The sequence below is a fragment of the Pinus tabuliformis genome, chromosome 7 (genome assembly GCF_031772625.1).
Source record: "Pinus tabuliformis cultivar Carrire ecotype Pingquan chromosome 7, CPIR1, whole genome shotgun sequence".
NCBI lineage: Eukaryota > Viridiplantae > Streptophyta > Pinopsida > Pinales > Pinaceae > Pinus > Pinus tabuliformis.
Genome location: NC_142293.1, coordinates 1253522314 through 1253538641, shown reverse-complemented (window position 1 = coordinate 1253538641; position 16328 = coordinate 1253522314). Strand labels below are relative to the sequence as shown.

Genomic DNA, 16328 nt, shown 5'->3' with positions numbered 1-16328 from the left:
AATGGAAACTCCAAATACACATGCCTCACAGTTGCTTCAGCGTTCCAATGTTACCACTAGCTCCACAAGGGCTTATTTTAGGCGTGGTCATCCATGAGTGATGAGACTCAAGATTGTTATGAAACAATCATTTATCGTTTATGACATATGTATTTGAATTTTGAACTTGCTGACGTTTTTTATTTTAATTATAAAATCATGAGTCCTTTTCTTATTCAATATCTAAATGTTTTGCTTACAAAAATCAAATATGTTATGTTGTACTTTTATAGATATGAGATGATGTTATGAATTATTGCATATATTGTTGTTTTTATAACTTAATAAGGATTGGAATTGTCATTAGTTTCTTTTTTATGCTTAAAATTTACGATATTTTAAGATTTTTTGTATTTTGACGAGTCTTATAAGGGTCGTTCCCGAGTCTTATATGAGTCAACGAGTCAATGCCGTGACGAGTCGCATACGAGTACGAGTCGTGCAACATTGAGTAGAATCACATGCTTTGGTGGCCAATATTGACAGCAAAAGCTATTCAAAATGGAAGCAAAGGTATGGACACATAAATTTTTAGTATCTTTGTTTGTTGAATAAGTCCAAGAAGGTATACAGATTGTCAATAATACAGGAGATGGAAGAAATAAGTTCAGTTTGTTTAGTTGGAAAGCTACACTAGAAGGTATTTGAATAAGTGAGCGCCTAGAGAGCTAAGGCTGTGACCAATAAAGTCCATCGTGATATCGCAGACCAATAAAACCAGCCTCAGTTTCTAGTGCAAGGTATCCTTTTACTTTTTGTTGATGAAATCTCTAAACAATTGTGAGTAACGTTCAGAAGAATTCTGATGTTACTGTTGTATTTAAAGTTTATATGGCCACAGTAAAAGAGGAAGTAGGTAAAAGAATAATGGTCCTCCAGTCAGATAATGGAGAATTTTCTTCCAATCAGTCCACTGATTTTCGCAACAAGGGATACAGAGACAGTTTCATGCACCTCATACACCAACTTCCACATGTAATGGAAAAGTGAAGATGAGAGATAAAAAGGTAATGAAAATGGATAGATGCATTTTAAAGGGAAGGATTGCTCCGAAAGTATACCGGTAATGTTTGTTAGTTGCATCACAATCAGTCAAAGGCTTACAGGATGTGCGATCTTGATTCTAACAAGGCAACCCTAAGTAGCAATATTGTTGACAAAAAATCAAGTTTATTTCAGTCTAATTCAGACTTATCTGAAGAAATTTGCTGGTCTGAAGCTAAAATATCAAGCAAGGTGCAAGGGAAACAATTGTAGAATTAAGGATATGCAAGAAGCACATGAAGATTATATAATGTTCCCTACTAATTGATTGCTCAAGGGAGGACAAAGTAGCCTATCCAACCCCGTAGGCTATAGTCAATGATAAAGGGGGGAACCCATTATCCAATGCTTTTGGGGCAACATTGGGTAAATTGGTGTAATTGGGGCAAAACTTGTGAAAGAAGCCAGAATTGGGGCTAAGTGGAGGAAAACTTGTAACCCCTCAAATTAAAATAAGGAGAATAGACCCCAAAGAGAGTCTATAAACAAGAGAGAGGAGAATCATTATTCTCATCATGGTTGATTGGATATTTATGTTTTGTGAGCTGAGGCTCTGAGGGTTTTAAGACCCATTTTTCCTTTGATTGGTTTCAGTGGTGATGATCCCACCCTAGCCAATCCCCTCTCTTTATCTCCACTGTTTGGCATAATTTTCTGAGGAACTATATATCTGGTTTTTTGGCAAGCAAGGAGATATCTGTGGGATAATTGGCTTTAGGAGACTTTCTGTGACACCTTCCATTCTAAGGTTGCAGTGGCCAAGGATTAGGGCAGCCAGACAGACTCCGACTTCTGTCCAAGTCACTGAGGTAGATTGCAGTATTTATCCAAGGCCATGTGGTAGTGTTGGTTCTTGTAGAGCACCAAATGAGCACAAAATCTTGTCTGGGCCAGCGGATCCCTAACAGAACCTGTTAGAGACCATTCGAAGGCAGAAAACCCCCATCAGATCAAGAAAAAGGGTCATTTTGTGGTATTAAGACCTAACTGAGGCCCTCGTGATTCCTAGCTGAAGCACCGAGGCCACCATTCTGAGGCACCAAGGCCTAGCTGAAGCAAGTTTACGAGCAGCGAGGGACCATCTATGGCCTATCTGTGGCAGCACAGGACACAAAGATCAGCAGAACAGCCTGTAACTGCTCAAGTTTCTGAGGCCAGTTAAGGGTGTTGACAACCTCAGGGAGCAGCAATTTATCTCTCAATTCTACATTTATGGCAAGGGCCATTCCCAAGCACTGATCCATGACAGCGCAAGGAATTCGGTAGGCAAATTTGGACAGCAGGTCACCATTCTGTTGCAGCAAGACACGGTGGAGTGAGTTTGGGAGCAGTGGAAACAAGATTGGTACCAGCAACAGCCTCAGGCAGTTGGGAACAGTGCAGATTTGCAGCAGTATGGGTACAGAGGATTGAAGATAGAGGCAAGTGTTTATCAGTAACCCTAAGGGCCATTTTACCCTAACAGATATTACAGTGATATCAGAGCTGGCTCTCCTGCCAGCCTGGAGGGTTTATTTGAAAAATGGAGCTGCTGGAATTGGTTTTTCCCATGGGGAAGAAGTATGCAAACTTTTGGCAGAAGTGTGAAGAGCATCACAAGAACCTAGCAAAAAAGATAGAACAAGCTGAAGCATGGTCGAAGGCACACCCAAGTCAATTTACATGGCTATGCCCTCCTAACAAGAATCGAACAAGTGCCCACAAAAATCAAGCACGGGAGGAACAAAAGGAAAGTGTGCTAGACCACAGAAAGGATCTCACAGTTGAGAATTTAGGTCATGCTGCAAATGAGATAACTGGCATGGAGATGAGCGAGAAGATGAAAGGAAAAGAAATGGAGTAGGCCTCCTCTCCAGTACTACGTTCCAGAAATTCTTTAGAGGCACCGATAATGCTTGGTATGCTGTAGCCTTCACAAGTGATGCCTGCATCCTAACATCCAACAGTCTCTAAGTCAGCCACATCAACCAGTGAAGCCACCATTGCCACAACAGCCAAGGCCTCCTATACAACCAGCTCCACATCAGTTGCAGGATCAGCCAACTCAGAGTTTGGGCTTTCAATCAACTGTTCAACTGCAATCACAGTCGCAAGCAATGTTTCAGTCAGGAAGTGGTTAAACTAAAACAGGTGTTCCATTCCAGCCACACGTCCAATCTCCATTGCCAAGTCATCCACCTCCCAAGAAACGATATCAAATGAATTCAGGCAGTGCAGTTGTTCCTGTTTCACATGCAGGCCCAGATAGTGGTCAAGGCTTAGGGCATGGCAACCTGTCAAATGTGGCCATGGAGTCCAACCTGGACGGGGGCCTAATATGGATCAAGGCAGGACTACTGGACATGGGGGGATATAATATGGTTCGTTCCCAATGATTGAATGAGATGCAAACTCAAGCGCTGCCACAGCAGCAGCAACAAATTTATCATCCATCACCTGATCAGGAAAAAAAGGAATCTCAAAGCAAACCGATAATTTGATCTCGAATTGAACCTACTAATCAACAGGATTCCACAATGGAAGCAGAAGTATCTGTAATGGATGCTGACATTGCTGAGGATGTGAAAGGTAGAACGTCTTTAGAAGCAGAAACTCAAGGAGGTGTCTCTCTAACCGTTTCCTCTGCTTCATTAGGAGAATCCATTGCAAGTTTGCCTTCCAGTACTGGAACAGTTTTAGCATGAGGACGATCGCAATTTCCAACTGGCAGAGCTCTACAGGTTGAAGGTGGCATTGATAATCGGCTTCCTTCAGTAGGCCACACCTTCGTCATTCTGATGCAATTATACAGATTGTCTTGCATGATGCTACAGAAGATGATTCAGGTGGGTATGATCTTAACAGAAGCTGGAGTAGCCCCTATTGAGTTCCAGATGCTTTGTAACCATGGGAGAGAAGGAAAGAGAATGTACGAGAGAAAAATGTGGACAGGGAGAGACAAGTGAAAATGCCTACATTGGCCGAACTGATTATTCCTGAACAAGAACTCAATAGGCTCAGAGGCCGTGGAATACGCTTTAAGGAAAGAATCAAGTTGCATAGTGCTGATGTTACTCGTACGATCGTGAGCAGTGTACATGAAAAATGGAAAACGTGAGTAGTGTACATGAAAAATGGAAAACATCTAAGATAGTAAAGTTCAGATGTAAAGGTTCATCGTCCATGAATGCGACGAGAACCCACGAATTATTGGAGAGGAGAACTGGAGGATTGGTGATTTGGAGGTCAGGGGGTTTTGTTGTTCTATACAAAGGATTGAACTATGAACCACCACTTGTAAAATCTGCAAAACTGCAATCTGAAAACAATCAAAGGGCTGCTTTGGATCATGAGGAATGCATGCTATCTGAGGCTGAAACTATAAGCAAGCTAATTGGTAGAGTTGATGGAAGCAGCACAGGTTGTACATTAATCAGAGATAAACCAGCTGATATGGTCAATCGTGATCATGTATCCAGTTCTCATCTTGGCCGAGACAGCGTTGATAAAAACAGCCTTATCAGCCAAATGGCGAGCCAGACTATGAAAATGAAATAGACAAAATGCTGGATGGATTGGGTCTACATCTTACTTACTGGTCAGGTCCTGGACCTGTAGATGCAGACTTATTGCCAGCTGTAGTTCCTGGCTGCAAGCAACCTTTTAGACTTCTTCCTTAAGGCATGAGACCAACATTGGGTAATATGGAAATGACCAAACTGTGAAAGCTTGCAAGAACAATACATCCTCACTTTGCATTAGGGAGAAACAAGAATCACCAGGATTTGGTTGCTGCTATAGTGAAGCTACAGGATAGAAGAGCGACTGACAAAATTGCAGTTAAACGGGGTGTTCAAACTACCAGCAATGAAGAAATGGCTGAAGAAATTAAGAGACTCATTGGAGGCACTCTTCTTTCAAGAAATAAGGAGTTCATTGTGTTCCTTAGAGGAAAAGACTTTCTTTTTCCTTTCTTTTTCCTGCTGTTTCAGCTGCATTAGTGGAGAAGCACTGACAAAGGCTCTTCAGGATAAGGAAGAGAGGGCACGGATAAAAGCATTTTCAACAATTCCAGTTGTAAGTTTGTAACTGAGGAAGTTTTAGCTGGACACAGTATTGCTGGCAATCTACCAGAATCTTCAGAAGCCAAAGCTCGATGGTCAAAGCACATTGATAGTGAAGAGCTGGAGAAAATGAAAGTAACAGCGGCCAAAGCTAGAAAAGGAGAGATAGTTAGGAAGCTTGAGTGGAGGCTATCTGTCGCCCAATTCAAGGTTGCTAAAGCTGAGAAAGCTTTTAGCCAAAGTAGAGGCATTATTGTCACCTGCCAAGCCAGCTTCAGATAAAGAGGCAATAACTGATGAAGAAAGATTCATATTCCGTAAGCCTGGTCTGAGAATGCAGGCATTCTGATTGTTGGGGAGGCGATGAATCTTTGATGGTACAATGGAAAACATGCACTTGCACAGGAAACATAAGAGGACAGGATAGTAGAAGATGTGAAAGGTAGGACCATCCGCATCCAAGCAAGAGGAAAGATGCTGGTGATAGGAAGAATCAGTATGATAGAGAAAATTTTGGAGAATCCAGAGAAATAGAGAGGCATATTGTGGAGTGACAAGAAAATGTAGATGATTGCAATGTGAGAAAAAATAAGGAAGAAGATTTTAGAGAAAGAGATAAAGTAGATAAGGATGCAAGAATTAGGGATCAGACAGATTGAGGTGACGTCAGTAGAGACAAACTTGACAGGGATGAGCTGCTGTTTAGATGGAAAGAGGAAGAACCTAGGAGAATGGAAGAATTTGACAATAGCTATAGAAGAAAGCTAAACGATGATGCTATAAGGACCAGAGAAGAAGCAATAAAGATGAATAACAATTTAGCTAATGATGGAGGCAGGGAGGTATTTCCGGTGCAATCCATACGAGATTAAAATCTAGGGATGTAACAGAAGAAAGGATCTTGTGTCAGATCATCACAAGCAAGATGAAGGTACAATCAATATTGTTATGAAGAATATGAAGATGTCAATGGTCAGCAAGAAAGATGGTCTTCATCAAGTTCTATTATATGAGTATGGAAGTTTTAACATCAGCATCACCCCAAACTTCAGTGCTGGTCACTTGATCGATTCAAGGCATTTATGTGCAGCTTTTGCTGTTGCAAATATTCATCATGGTGGCAAATGTTGCATCACTTGTTTTGAATGAAGATGGATGTTTTGAAAGTGATCATAGGAAAAGATGAGACAATTGAAAGGCCCTCACTCTTGAAAATAGGGGGCCAAATTTTGCAGCACCCGAACTTGCAGTTGCTTTAGGACAAGCAATGTCGGGAAGGGAGGGCTGTAATGTTCCCTACTGTAATGTTGCAATTGCTCAAGGGAGTACAAAGTAGCCTATCCCAACCCAGTGTTATCAGAACCAGACCAAAAGCAGTGGAACAAGTCAGTCGGATGGGTTTGGAGGCCAAACCAGTCCGGTTCTAGGTTTGGAACCGGAAAATGGCAGGTTCAGTACCGAAACGGCCATTTTTCACTGAACCCGCTGGTTTTGTGCCAAACCAGTGGATTTTCTACTGAACCAGCCGGTTCTGTACAATTCGACGAGAGATGTTCCAAACACAATTTTTTTAAGAAAAAACATGAATTTTTTAGTGGGACAACCTAATATTCAAGCCTATGGCCCTAGTATTGCTATGCATTTCATGGTAATGTTAAATTCTTAAGTAAAAGTGATCACTTTTACTTAAATTTGTGACATTTCCATGAAACAACTCAGGATGTTTGAGTCATTGGATTTCATATGGAGAAAGTATAATTTTATATCTCACTCAAATTCCAACAGACTTAACAGTTTTTCAAGATTTCAAGATTGGGGAGAATGCAGCGTTTCAATTAGATTTTGTCATGTATGAGGGTGTGGAACTAGTATTTAATCAAGAGCACCAAACCTTCTATGTACCTTGATGTTAGTGGCATGGGTTGTCGAACTCCTCTATCATGACCGTAATTGCAGGCACTGTCCTCCCCCCAAGGATCAAGAGGCGGAACTACGTCCCATGCAAATTTGCCACCGATCGGATCCGCAATTCCACTTTTTTGGGCGATTCTTGGAAAATTGGATCCGCGATTCCGCTTTTTTTTGGCGATTCTTGGAAAATCAGATCCGTGGGGACCCGATCTGCGATTCCAACTCCCCGATCCGTGGACCTGGAAAGGATCGGCTGCAGATCCACAGAGGTTCTAGCGTGTATCCACCGGAGACCACAAGCGAATTCGAAAGAAGGTGATGGTTCACATGGTTCGGCGGGGCCTTTTTTGTCTTTTTTTTTGGAAATCCCTGACTGTTATGTGAGGAACTATACTTTTTAAATACTCCCAAGGTGCCCCTTGATGCTTCCTAGACGATTCCTAGATGCTCCTTAATGGGAATGTTAAATTCTTAAAGTAAAAGAGACATTCTCCTTTATCTTTCATTTTTATCATTTTACTTAAATTTTTAACATTACCACGAAATCCCTACTATAATGTTGCTATTGCTCAAGGGAGTACAAAGTAGCTAATCCCAACCCAGTGTTATCAGAACCATACCAGAACCAGTGGAACAAGTCAATCAGATGGGTTTGGGGGCCAAACCAGTTCGCTTCTAGGTTTGGAACCAAAAAATGGCCGGTTCAGTGCCGAAGCGGCCATTTTTCACTGAACCCGTTGGTTTTGTGCCAAACCAGCCGATTTTGAACCGAACCGGCTAGGACTGTACAATTCGACCAAAGATGTTCCAAACACAATTTTTTTAAGAAAAAACATGAATTTTTGAGTGGGAGAGAGTAATAATCAAGCCTATGGCCCTGGTATTGCTATGCATTTCATGGTAATATTAAATTATTGAAGTAAAAGTGATCACTTTTACTTAAATTTGTAACATTACCATGAAACAACTCAGGATGTTTGAGTCATTGAATTTCATATGGAGAAAGTATAATTTTATATCTCATTCAAAATCTCGCAGACTTAACAGTTTTTCAAGATTTCAAGATTGGGAAGAATGGAACGTTGTCATGTACGAGGGTATGGAACTAGTATTTAATCAAGAGCACCAAACCTTCTATGCACCTTGATGTTAGTGGCATTGGTTGTCGAACTCCTCTTTCATGACCATAATTGCAGGAACTGTCCTCCCCCCAAGGATCAAGAGGCAGAACTGCGTCCCATACGGATCTACCACCGATCGGATCCGCGATTCCACTTTTTTTTGGCAATTCTTGGAAAATCGGATCCGCGGGGACTCGATCTGCGATTTTGACTCCCCGATCTGTCAACCTGGAAAGGATCGGTTGCAGATCTGCTGAGGTTATAGGTGTATCCACTAGAGATCGCGAGCAGATCCGAGAGAAGGTGGACGGTTCACATGGTTTGGCAGGGCCTTCTTCGCCTTTTTTTGGAAATTCCTGGCTGTTATGTGAGGAACTATGCTTTTTGAATACTCCCAAGGTGCCCCTTGATGCTCCTTAATGGTAATGTTAAATTCTTGAAGTAAAAGAGACATTCTCCTTTATCCTTCATTTTCATCCTTTTACTTAAATTTTTAACATTACCACGAAATGACTCAAGATGTTTGAGAGTGGTTCCAACCTCATCAAACTTCATATGGAGAAAATAGAATTTCATATCCCATTCAAAATTCAGCAGACTTAACAGTTTTTAAGATCAATGGTATTGCGGTGTTTCATTGGATTATATCATGTATGAGGGCATGTGATTGGCATTTAATCAACAGCACCGAACCCTATATGTAACCCAGTGTTGATGTTGTTGATTGTTGAACTCCTTTGTCATGGCCTTAGCAAAAATGTACCTTTCACTCAAGTCAAAATCATTGATCAGGCATGTTAAGCTTGCTCTACCATATTATAAGGCTTGGATTAGGCCGTTTGATCAAAATTGGACAATGTTGACTAATATCTCTAGAAAATCGAAGTAGAGGCAAAGGGCAGACGAGAGAAGAGGAATCTAGATTCTAGATGGTTGATGCATCTAGATGGTTGATGCTGGAATAATTAATCATTGATGTACAATGGATGTCATATCTATCTTCATTTATATAAAAATATGCATGCTTTCATGTCTTCTACAACTAATTTGGTATTTTGGATGTTTTTCTTCAATATAAATGCAAAAAATATAAATATATATATAGTAGATGCTTCGCCTCCTAGATTTTTGGGAAATGATGCTTCCGCAGATCCGCTTCCAAAAAACATCCCCGCATCATCCCCACTTTGTGCAACATTGATCATTACCCTACTAAAAATGTACCCATCACTCAAACAAAATCTTGACTTGACATGCTACGTTTTTTCTATCTTATTTTAATGCTTAAAGGGTTATATTGATAACGAATATCCCAATATAGGCAATGATTTTGATGATAGGTAGGTATTTGTTGTAGCATGATATTTTTGGGATGTTAGAGGCCATATAGAGCCTGTTTGTTGATGTATTTTTGGTTCAGAGATGCATTGCACTCGATGCTATTTTGGTTATGTGCACCCTTACATGCTATATAAATGAGAACTTTTGCTTATTTGTGCATAAATGGTTTGGATTCATATGGATGCACATGAATATATATGTTTTTCTTTAAAATTTGAATATTTTATGTGTTTTTGGTCGACCGGTTTTTTAGTCTGGTTTTTTTACCGGTTCGAGTCTGGTTTCGACCGGTTCCCGGTCCACAAGGTTTTCCAATTCGGTCACCGGTTCGGTTCTGATAAAATTGATCCAAACCCGCAGGCTGTAGTCAATGATAAAGCGAGAAACCCATTATCCAATGCTTTTGGGGCAACACTAGGTAAATTAGGGTAACTAGGACAAAACTTGTGAAGGAAGCCAGAATTGGGGCGAAGTGGCAGGAAACTTGTAACCCATCGAATTAAAATAAGAAGAAGAGACCCGAAAGGAAGTCTATAAATAAGAGAGGAGAATCATTATCATCATCATGGTTGATTGGATATTTCTGTTTTGTGAGCTGAGGCTCTGAGGGTTTAAGACCCCTTTTTCTTTCGATTGGTTTCGGTGGTGATGATCCCAACCTAGCCAATCCCCTCTCTTTATCTCCACTGTTTGGCATAATTTTCTGAGGCACTTTATATCTGGTTCTTTTGGCAGGCAAGAAGATCTCTGTGGGATAATTGACTTTAGGAGACTTTCTGTGACACCTTCTTCCATTCTAGGGTTGCAGTGGCTAAGGATTAGGGCAGCCAGACAGACTCAGACTTCTGTCCAAGTCAGCAAGGTAGATTGATGTTCTTATCCAAGGCCGCATGGTAGTCTGGGTTCCTGTAGAGCAGCAAACAGGCACAAGATATTTTCTAGGCCAGTGTATCCCTCACAGAACCTTTTAAAGACCATTCTAGGGCAGCAAGCTGTCGCCAGATCAAGAAAAGGGGTCATTCTGTGGTATTAAGACCTAACTGAGGCCATCCTAGGGCAGCGGAGACATCATCTAATAAAAAGCCACCATTCTGAGGCACCAAGGCCTAGCTGAAGCAAGTTTAGGAGAAGCAAGGGACCATCTATGGCCTATCTGTGGCAGCACAGGGCACCAAGATCAGCAGAACAGCCAGTAACAGATCAGTTCCTGAGGCCAATTACGGCTGCGGAGAAACTCAGGGAGCAGCAATTTATCTCTCAAATCTATATTTGTGGCAGCGACCCTTCCCAAGCACTGATCTGTGACAGCGCAAGGGATTTTGTAGGCAGATTTGGACAGCGGGTCACCATTCTGTGGAGTGAGTTTGGAGGCAGCGGAAGCCAGATTGGTATCAGCAACAGCCTCAGGAAGTTGGGAACAGTGCAGATTTGCAGCAGTAAGGATACAGAGGATTGAAGATAGAGGCAAGTGCTTATTAGTAACCCTAAGGGCCATTTTACCCTAAGGGATATTCCACATTATGAGACTGAATTTGCTCCAGGAGCAAGATATATAGGGATATTCCAGACTATGGGACTGAATTTGCAAAAGGAGGAAGAGATATGGCTTATGTGGAAATTAAAATAGAGAAGTGGATACCAATATGGTACTGTCACAACTTTATGGATGAGGTTGGGTGCATAGAGAATCAAGATAAGCAGTTGAGAATGTTAAATTCCTTCTTGCATTAAATCCTTATGAACCTCTGGACGATAATGAAGTAAGAGTCATCGGTGAGTAGAACATGCACATTTAGGTTGAGTTTAATGCACTCGTGAAGAACAACATTTAGTGCTGGAAGAGTTGCCTCCATGTAAGAAGCCCGTTGGTTGCAATTGGATTTATTATACAAAATACAAAGCTGATGGTTCACTGGATAACTACAAGACAAAGTTGATTGCAAAAGGATTTGCACCATAGAAGTGAGTGGACTTTGAGGAGACATTCACCCCTACATTGAAGTTGGTTACCATTGGATTAGTTCTAACATCTACCCATGGTTTCTTATTTTGGCTGGAAACTATCAAATGGTCGTAAAGAGTGGTATCCTATAGAGATTTAGAGAGAGTTTATATGTATCTGATGCAACTTGAAAAGTAATCAGGTTGCAAGTAGAGAACATCTAATATAGATTGGTGAAGGCTCTTACAGATTGAGGTAGACCAAAACACAAATTCATATATAATATAATATGTAGGTACTAATATATGATATAAACACCAATTTGTATATAATATGTAATTATTAATATATAATATAGACAACAATTTATTTAACTATCTCTTACTAAAATTGCATTTGGCAACAAAGTGACTGTGTTCCTCATGACATATATGTTTTAACGATTAATACACTACTTTGTTTGGGCGGAAGGAAGCTGCCAGGTTGCTACCAGGCCCCATGAAAAATTGGGTTCTTGCACTAATCCATATTTTGTTTGGACTCCACAAAACAAGAACAGTCAAAGAGACCCAAAGGGCACATTTGATGGCTGTATGGAGACCCGTGGTTGAAGCAAATAGAGAAAGCAAACCTAAACCGAACTTTAGATGAACTTGTGCCAAAACTAAAGTTTCTGTTGAGGTTCACCGAACTTCAAACCTTAAGGTTCAAGTTTGGTGAACCCTGTGACACAGGTCCAAATCCAAATCTGTATGTCAGGCAAAGATGTAGTGATCTTGTTGGTGTAGGTGAACAATATAATAATCACAAGGAGTGAGGTAGATGCAACTCAAGAGGTAAAATACAATTAGTGTTAATCTTTTGACATGATTGATTTAGGCCTCTGATGTTGTTGCCTAGCTGTAAACTTTTGGCAAACCAGTGCTTGTTTGTTTCTGACTGTAGTAATTTTCAGAGCTACATTGGGCACAACTTGTTCCAAAGAAGTTTGTTTTGGGTCCATTTACACATGCACTGGATGATCTAATTCTGTCGATGTGATTATCTTTCCAAATGCAGTTTACAGTTTAAAACACGTTTGCAACTACTAACACGTATCTTGTAGTTTAATTGCTAAAAGGTGATTTTGGAGCTGGATTGGATAAAAACTGAGGAACCTTGCAGCACTTGTTCCAAGATGGCTTTTACTGTTTACTTCTTTATCACAACTACATAGACCATGGATTTAGTAAAGACAAATGAATCATTATGCATGTGCCACGTGATATTGCCTGATTTGTAACTGCCCATTACCTATTAGGAAAAAGGGATTAAGATCTACTTCTTGTCAGAAAAATTGGCTCTAAGGCCTTCTTTCCGGACAAACGTCAACACCATATTACAATTTGCCATCTAAGATATGTCTGGACTCTGTACAAAATGCTACGCACAGACCTCTTAGAATGGCCTAAGGCTGAAATTAAACTTCAGACATATGATTGCCAACCAGGATTTGTTGCTAAATTTTGTGCAATATTCCTATATTCTTTTAGTTATTGTCACTTGCATTAATATGAAACCAAAAAATTATGCAGCTTAACAGATCCAGACAATAATTTCTACCACATAATATATATATATATAAACTTCAACACCATCTTACAATTTTCCATCTAAGATATGTCTGGACTCTGTACAAAATGCTAAGCAGAGACCTCTTAAAATGGCCTAAGGCTGAAATTAAACTTCAAACATATGCTTGCCAACCAGGATTTGTTGCTAAATTTTGTGCAATATTCCTATATTATTTTACTTATTGTCACTTGCATTAATATGAAACAAAAAAATTATGCCGCTTAACAGATCTAGACAATAATTTCTACCATAATATATATGTATATATATATATATATATATCCGAAAGCTGTATTTTTATTGAATATGGACTTGGAAGTCCATTCAAGGTGTTGGCAGTGGGAGGAACATCAGCTAAATCATTAGCATAAGGTTGGTCAACAACCCCCTTCTCAATTTCATCCTTTTCCATTGGCTGAACACTGCCCCTCCTCTCAATAATATTTATGATGATGAATAGTTTTCATTGTTCATTTGGAAAAGGGGTAAAAAGATATACATGACACATTGAAGGAATGATTAAAAAAACCACGAAAAATCAAATATGCCCATACAAACATAATTAACAAATTTCTGAAAAGGACGCTGGAATTAACAATTTATTAAAAGCAGCATGTGCATTATTGAACTTGGTGCTGAAAAAATAAAAAGTCGTCTTGATTCAGAATATAGATCACGAAATGGTAAATTACAAAAGAAATCTTATCTACCTGTCAGCAATCCAATGGTTATAATAGAAAATATAGATTTAAGGCTTCCAGGCTAAGCCTACTTTCAATCAAGAACGAAAGTTGCAACCATCATACACGAAGAACACCGGAGAATATGCCCAACCAAAAGCTTTACTTGAAACATAACTGAGCAGTGCCCTTCTTTCTTACCTAGCTCTGCCACAAGCTCTCTGCCCACTCCCTGGGCACTGTTTCATGATCATCCTCTCTTTCCCCTCAGACAATATGTGATACATGTAAAGGCACCGAGTCATGCATTCACCTTAAGCTACAATGTTATATGGCATGTCCATTTTCATTTATAGTTGCTATGAAAACATAAAAAGTAAATTGTGATACTTACGCCTAAGCAACAAGGTCTACATCCGTATCCCACAATGTTGCTTAGGTTTCGTCTTTCAAATCATGAAACATAGGGAGAGGCTCTGGCTGCCATGCTAGCGACCTGGGACTGCATCTGTGCAGCCCTGACTTTTGCAGCCGTTGCACGGTGGAAAAACTGCTCCCGGGAGAGGGTTCTCACATTCTTCAAATATGAATCAACAGGAATACTACCCTCCTGAGCAGCCTTATCCAAGGAATACAAAATGTCCTCGATTGCCAGATCTGTAGCAGTGCACTCAAGCATTTGCCTGGACAAGGCATCACACGGCTCGAACACATCGTCGATATCGACATTGGTCTTAATCTTATCCTCGTTATTCCGCAACCATGAATCCAGTACATCAGTGTTGGTAAGAATAAGCTGCAATTGCTGCTCTAACCCCTCTTTCTCGTCCTGCATCTCCCTCAAGCCTTTTTCAAGCTGCTCCTCCCTCTGCCTCAACTCTGCCTGAGTGTTAAATAACCCATCCATCTCCACCTCCGTCGCCTTCCTCAACTCAATCATGTCGGTGTGCAGCGATTCTACCAATCTATTGATTGCATTCCTCCTGAAAACCTCCGATGGGTCATCTGCGTTGGAGAGCCTCTGCGGAGATGGCGGCAAGCGGTTATAAGGATAGCCCCTAGGAGGCCCAGGGGGTCGAACAAGGGCACCATGGGCATTCGGATTATGACCAAGAGGGGACGAAGAAGAGGCTATGTGGGCACCATGACTGTGGTTCATTTGCGCCGACTGTGTATGACTAGGAGTAGGCGATGGCCTAGGCTGTGGTGCACTCTGTTTCGTATACAAAGGAGGATCCTGACCGAATAACAGACTCAAATTCCTAACTAAGTCCACAAGATTAGAGCTAGGAAAAACCCATGTTTGCAGATAAGGAATTGAGACCATACCTGATGCATTGACATGTGGGTGACCCCTCTTTATTATCATATCCCTTGTTGGTGTGACATAGACACAGGGAGCCTGCCTGGGATAGGACTCCAACAGCCAGATTATGACAGGTATATTATACATGACCTCCTGGTAATACATGGGCACTGTTCCCTCGGCCTGCAGTAAATTCACCGTTCGCCCATCATTATGATTGAAGATTGCAGTCTTAGCCTGGAGGCTGGGGTATTCCTGAATCACAGACACCAGATGCTGCCTTATCAGCCATTTCACCTCCTCATCGTAGGGCAGCGCCGAAGGGCCCCTCTGCGAGAGCACGTTGTTCAGGAATTGGACCGATGAATGGGTGCTCTGTCCTGTCACAGGGGGCGGCATCCTTGATATCACACAGTAGCCAATACCTAACCGATGACCTAATCTGGTGATGGTGATGATGTATCAGAGAATAATACCCAATATAACCAAATGCTCAATATGAATGAAGAAACGCTTTGGGATCTGAGGATCAATATCCTTAAAGTTTTTCCCGCAATGATAGCTAAATAGCACAGATAAAGCCCATACAAGTATGGGAACAAAAGGCAACCAGACAGCCTCAATACTGCAAGTTTCAAGAAGGGTACAGTAATCAAACCTGCCAGCTACAATTGATATGAATATGGGGTTTACACACCAAATTACGAAGGTCAAAAAATCATACCTGTGACAGGGCCAGAAGAAGGGGTCCTTGTGAGTTGCTTCTCTTCTTCTTCGCCCAAAAGGGTGGGTCGGGGAATTCGAAGATTCTCCCAAATTAAAACAAATCGATCGATTTCATCGAGTTCTATGAATTTTTTTAAATCCTCAATGGAAAATATTATATTTAGGAATCTTATGATATTTGAATTTACAAATGCACTCCCCTAAAGCAAACCGCCTTTGGAATCACGGCGATGAAGAAAACTTCCTCGAGAGGTTTTCTCTGCTTTTTATCGTGTGAGTTGAGTATTTTTCGCTGGCATTGAGATAATCATGTGTAAAAAAGTCGCTATTACTCTGAATTTTTGTACAAGTTAATTAAGTATTTTAGCTCCTTTTTTAAATGTGATATTTATATATAAATTATATTTAAATTAATACTAGCACGAATATTTTAGATCGTTTTTTAAATGTGATATTTATCTATAAATTATATTTAAATTAATACTAGCGTGAATATTTTAGATCGTTTTTTAAATGTGATATTTATCTATAAATTATATTTATAGATATCTATAATGTGAT

General features: G+C 40.5%; 1 protein-coding gene and 1 pseudogene across 3 annotated transcripts; one reads left to right on the top strand and one right to left on the bottom strand.

The window, feature by feature from the left end:
• Nucleotides 1–3281: 3281 nt before the first annotated feature.
• LOC149251923 (CRM-domain containing factor CFM3, chloroplastic/mitochondrial-like) lies at nt 3282–5553 on the top strand (annotated as a pseudogene).
• Nucleotides 5554–13691: 8138 nt separating this feature from the next.
• Nucleotides 13692–16019, bottom strand: LOC149251922 (protein ELC-like). 3 transcript variants are annotated; one of them, XM_089459626.1, is made up of 2 exons: nt 15766–16019; nt 13692–15666 (listed from the first exon to the last, which is right to left on the bottom strand). In XM_089459626.1, the coding sequence occupies exon 2, from the start codon at nt 15438–15440 to the stop codon at nt 14190–14192; it is 1251 nt and encodes a 416-aa protein (XP_089315752.1). In that variant the 5' UTR covers nt 15441–15666; nt 15766–16019; the 3' UTR covers nt 13692–14189. The 3 variants fall into 3 exon arrangements, with proteins under 3 accessions (XP_089315752.1, XP_089315753.1, XP_089315754.1); XM_089459627.1 differs by having other exon boundaries at nt 13692–15603; XM_089459628.1 differs by having other exon boundaries at nt 13692–15483.
• Nucleotides 16020–16328: the final 309 nt, after the last annotated feature.

Bases quoted from the DNA above. Each gene is read 5' to 3' on its own strand.
- LOC149251922 (XM_089459626.1), bottom strand. From the start codon at position 15,440: ATGCCGCCCCCTGTGACAGGACAGAGCACCCATTCATCGGTCCAATTC.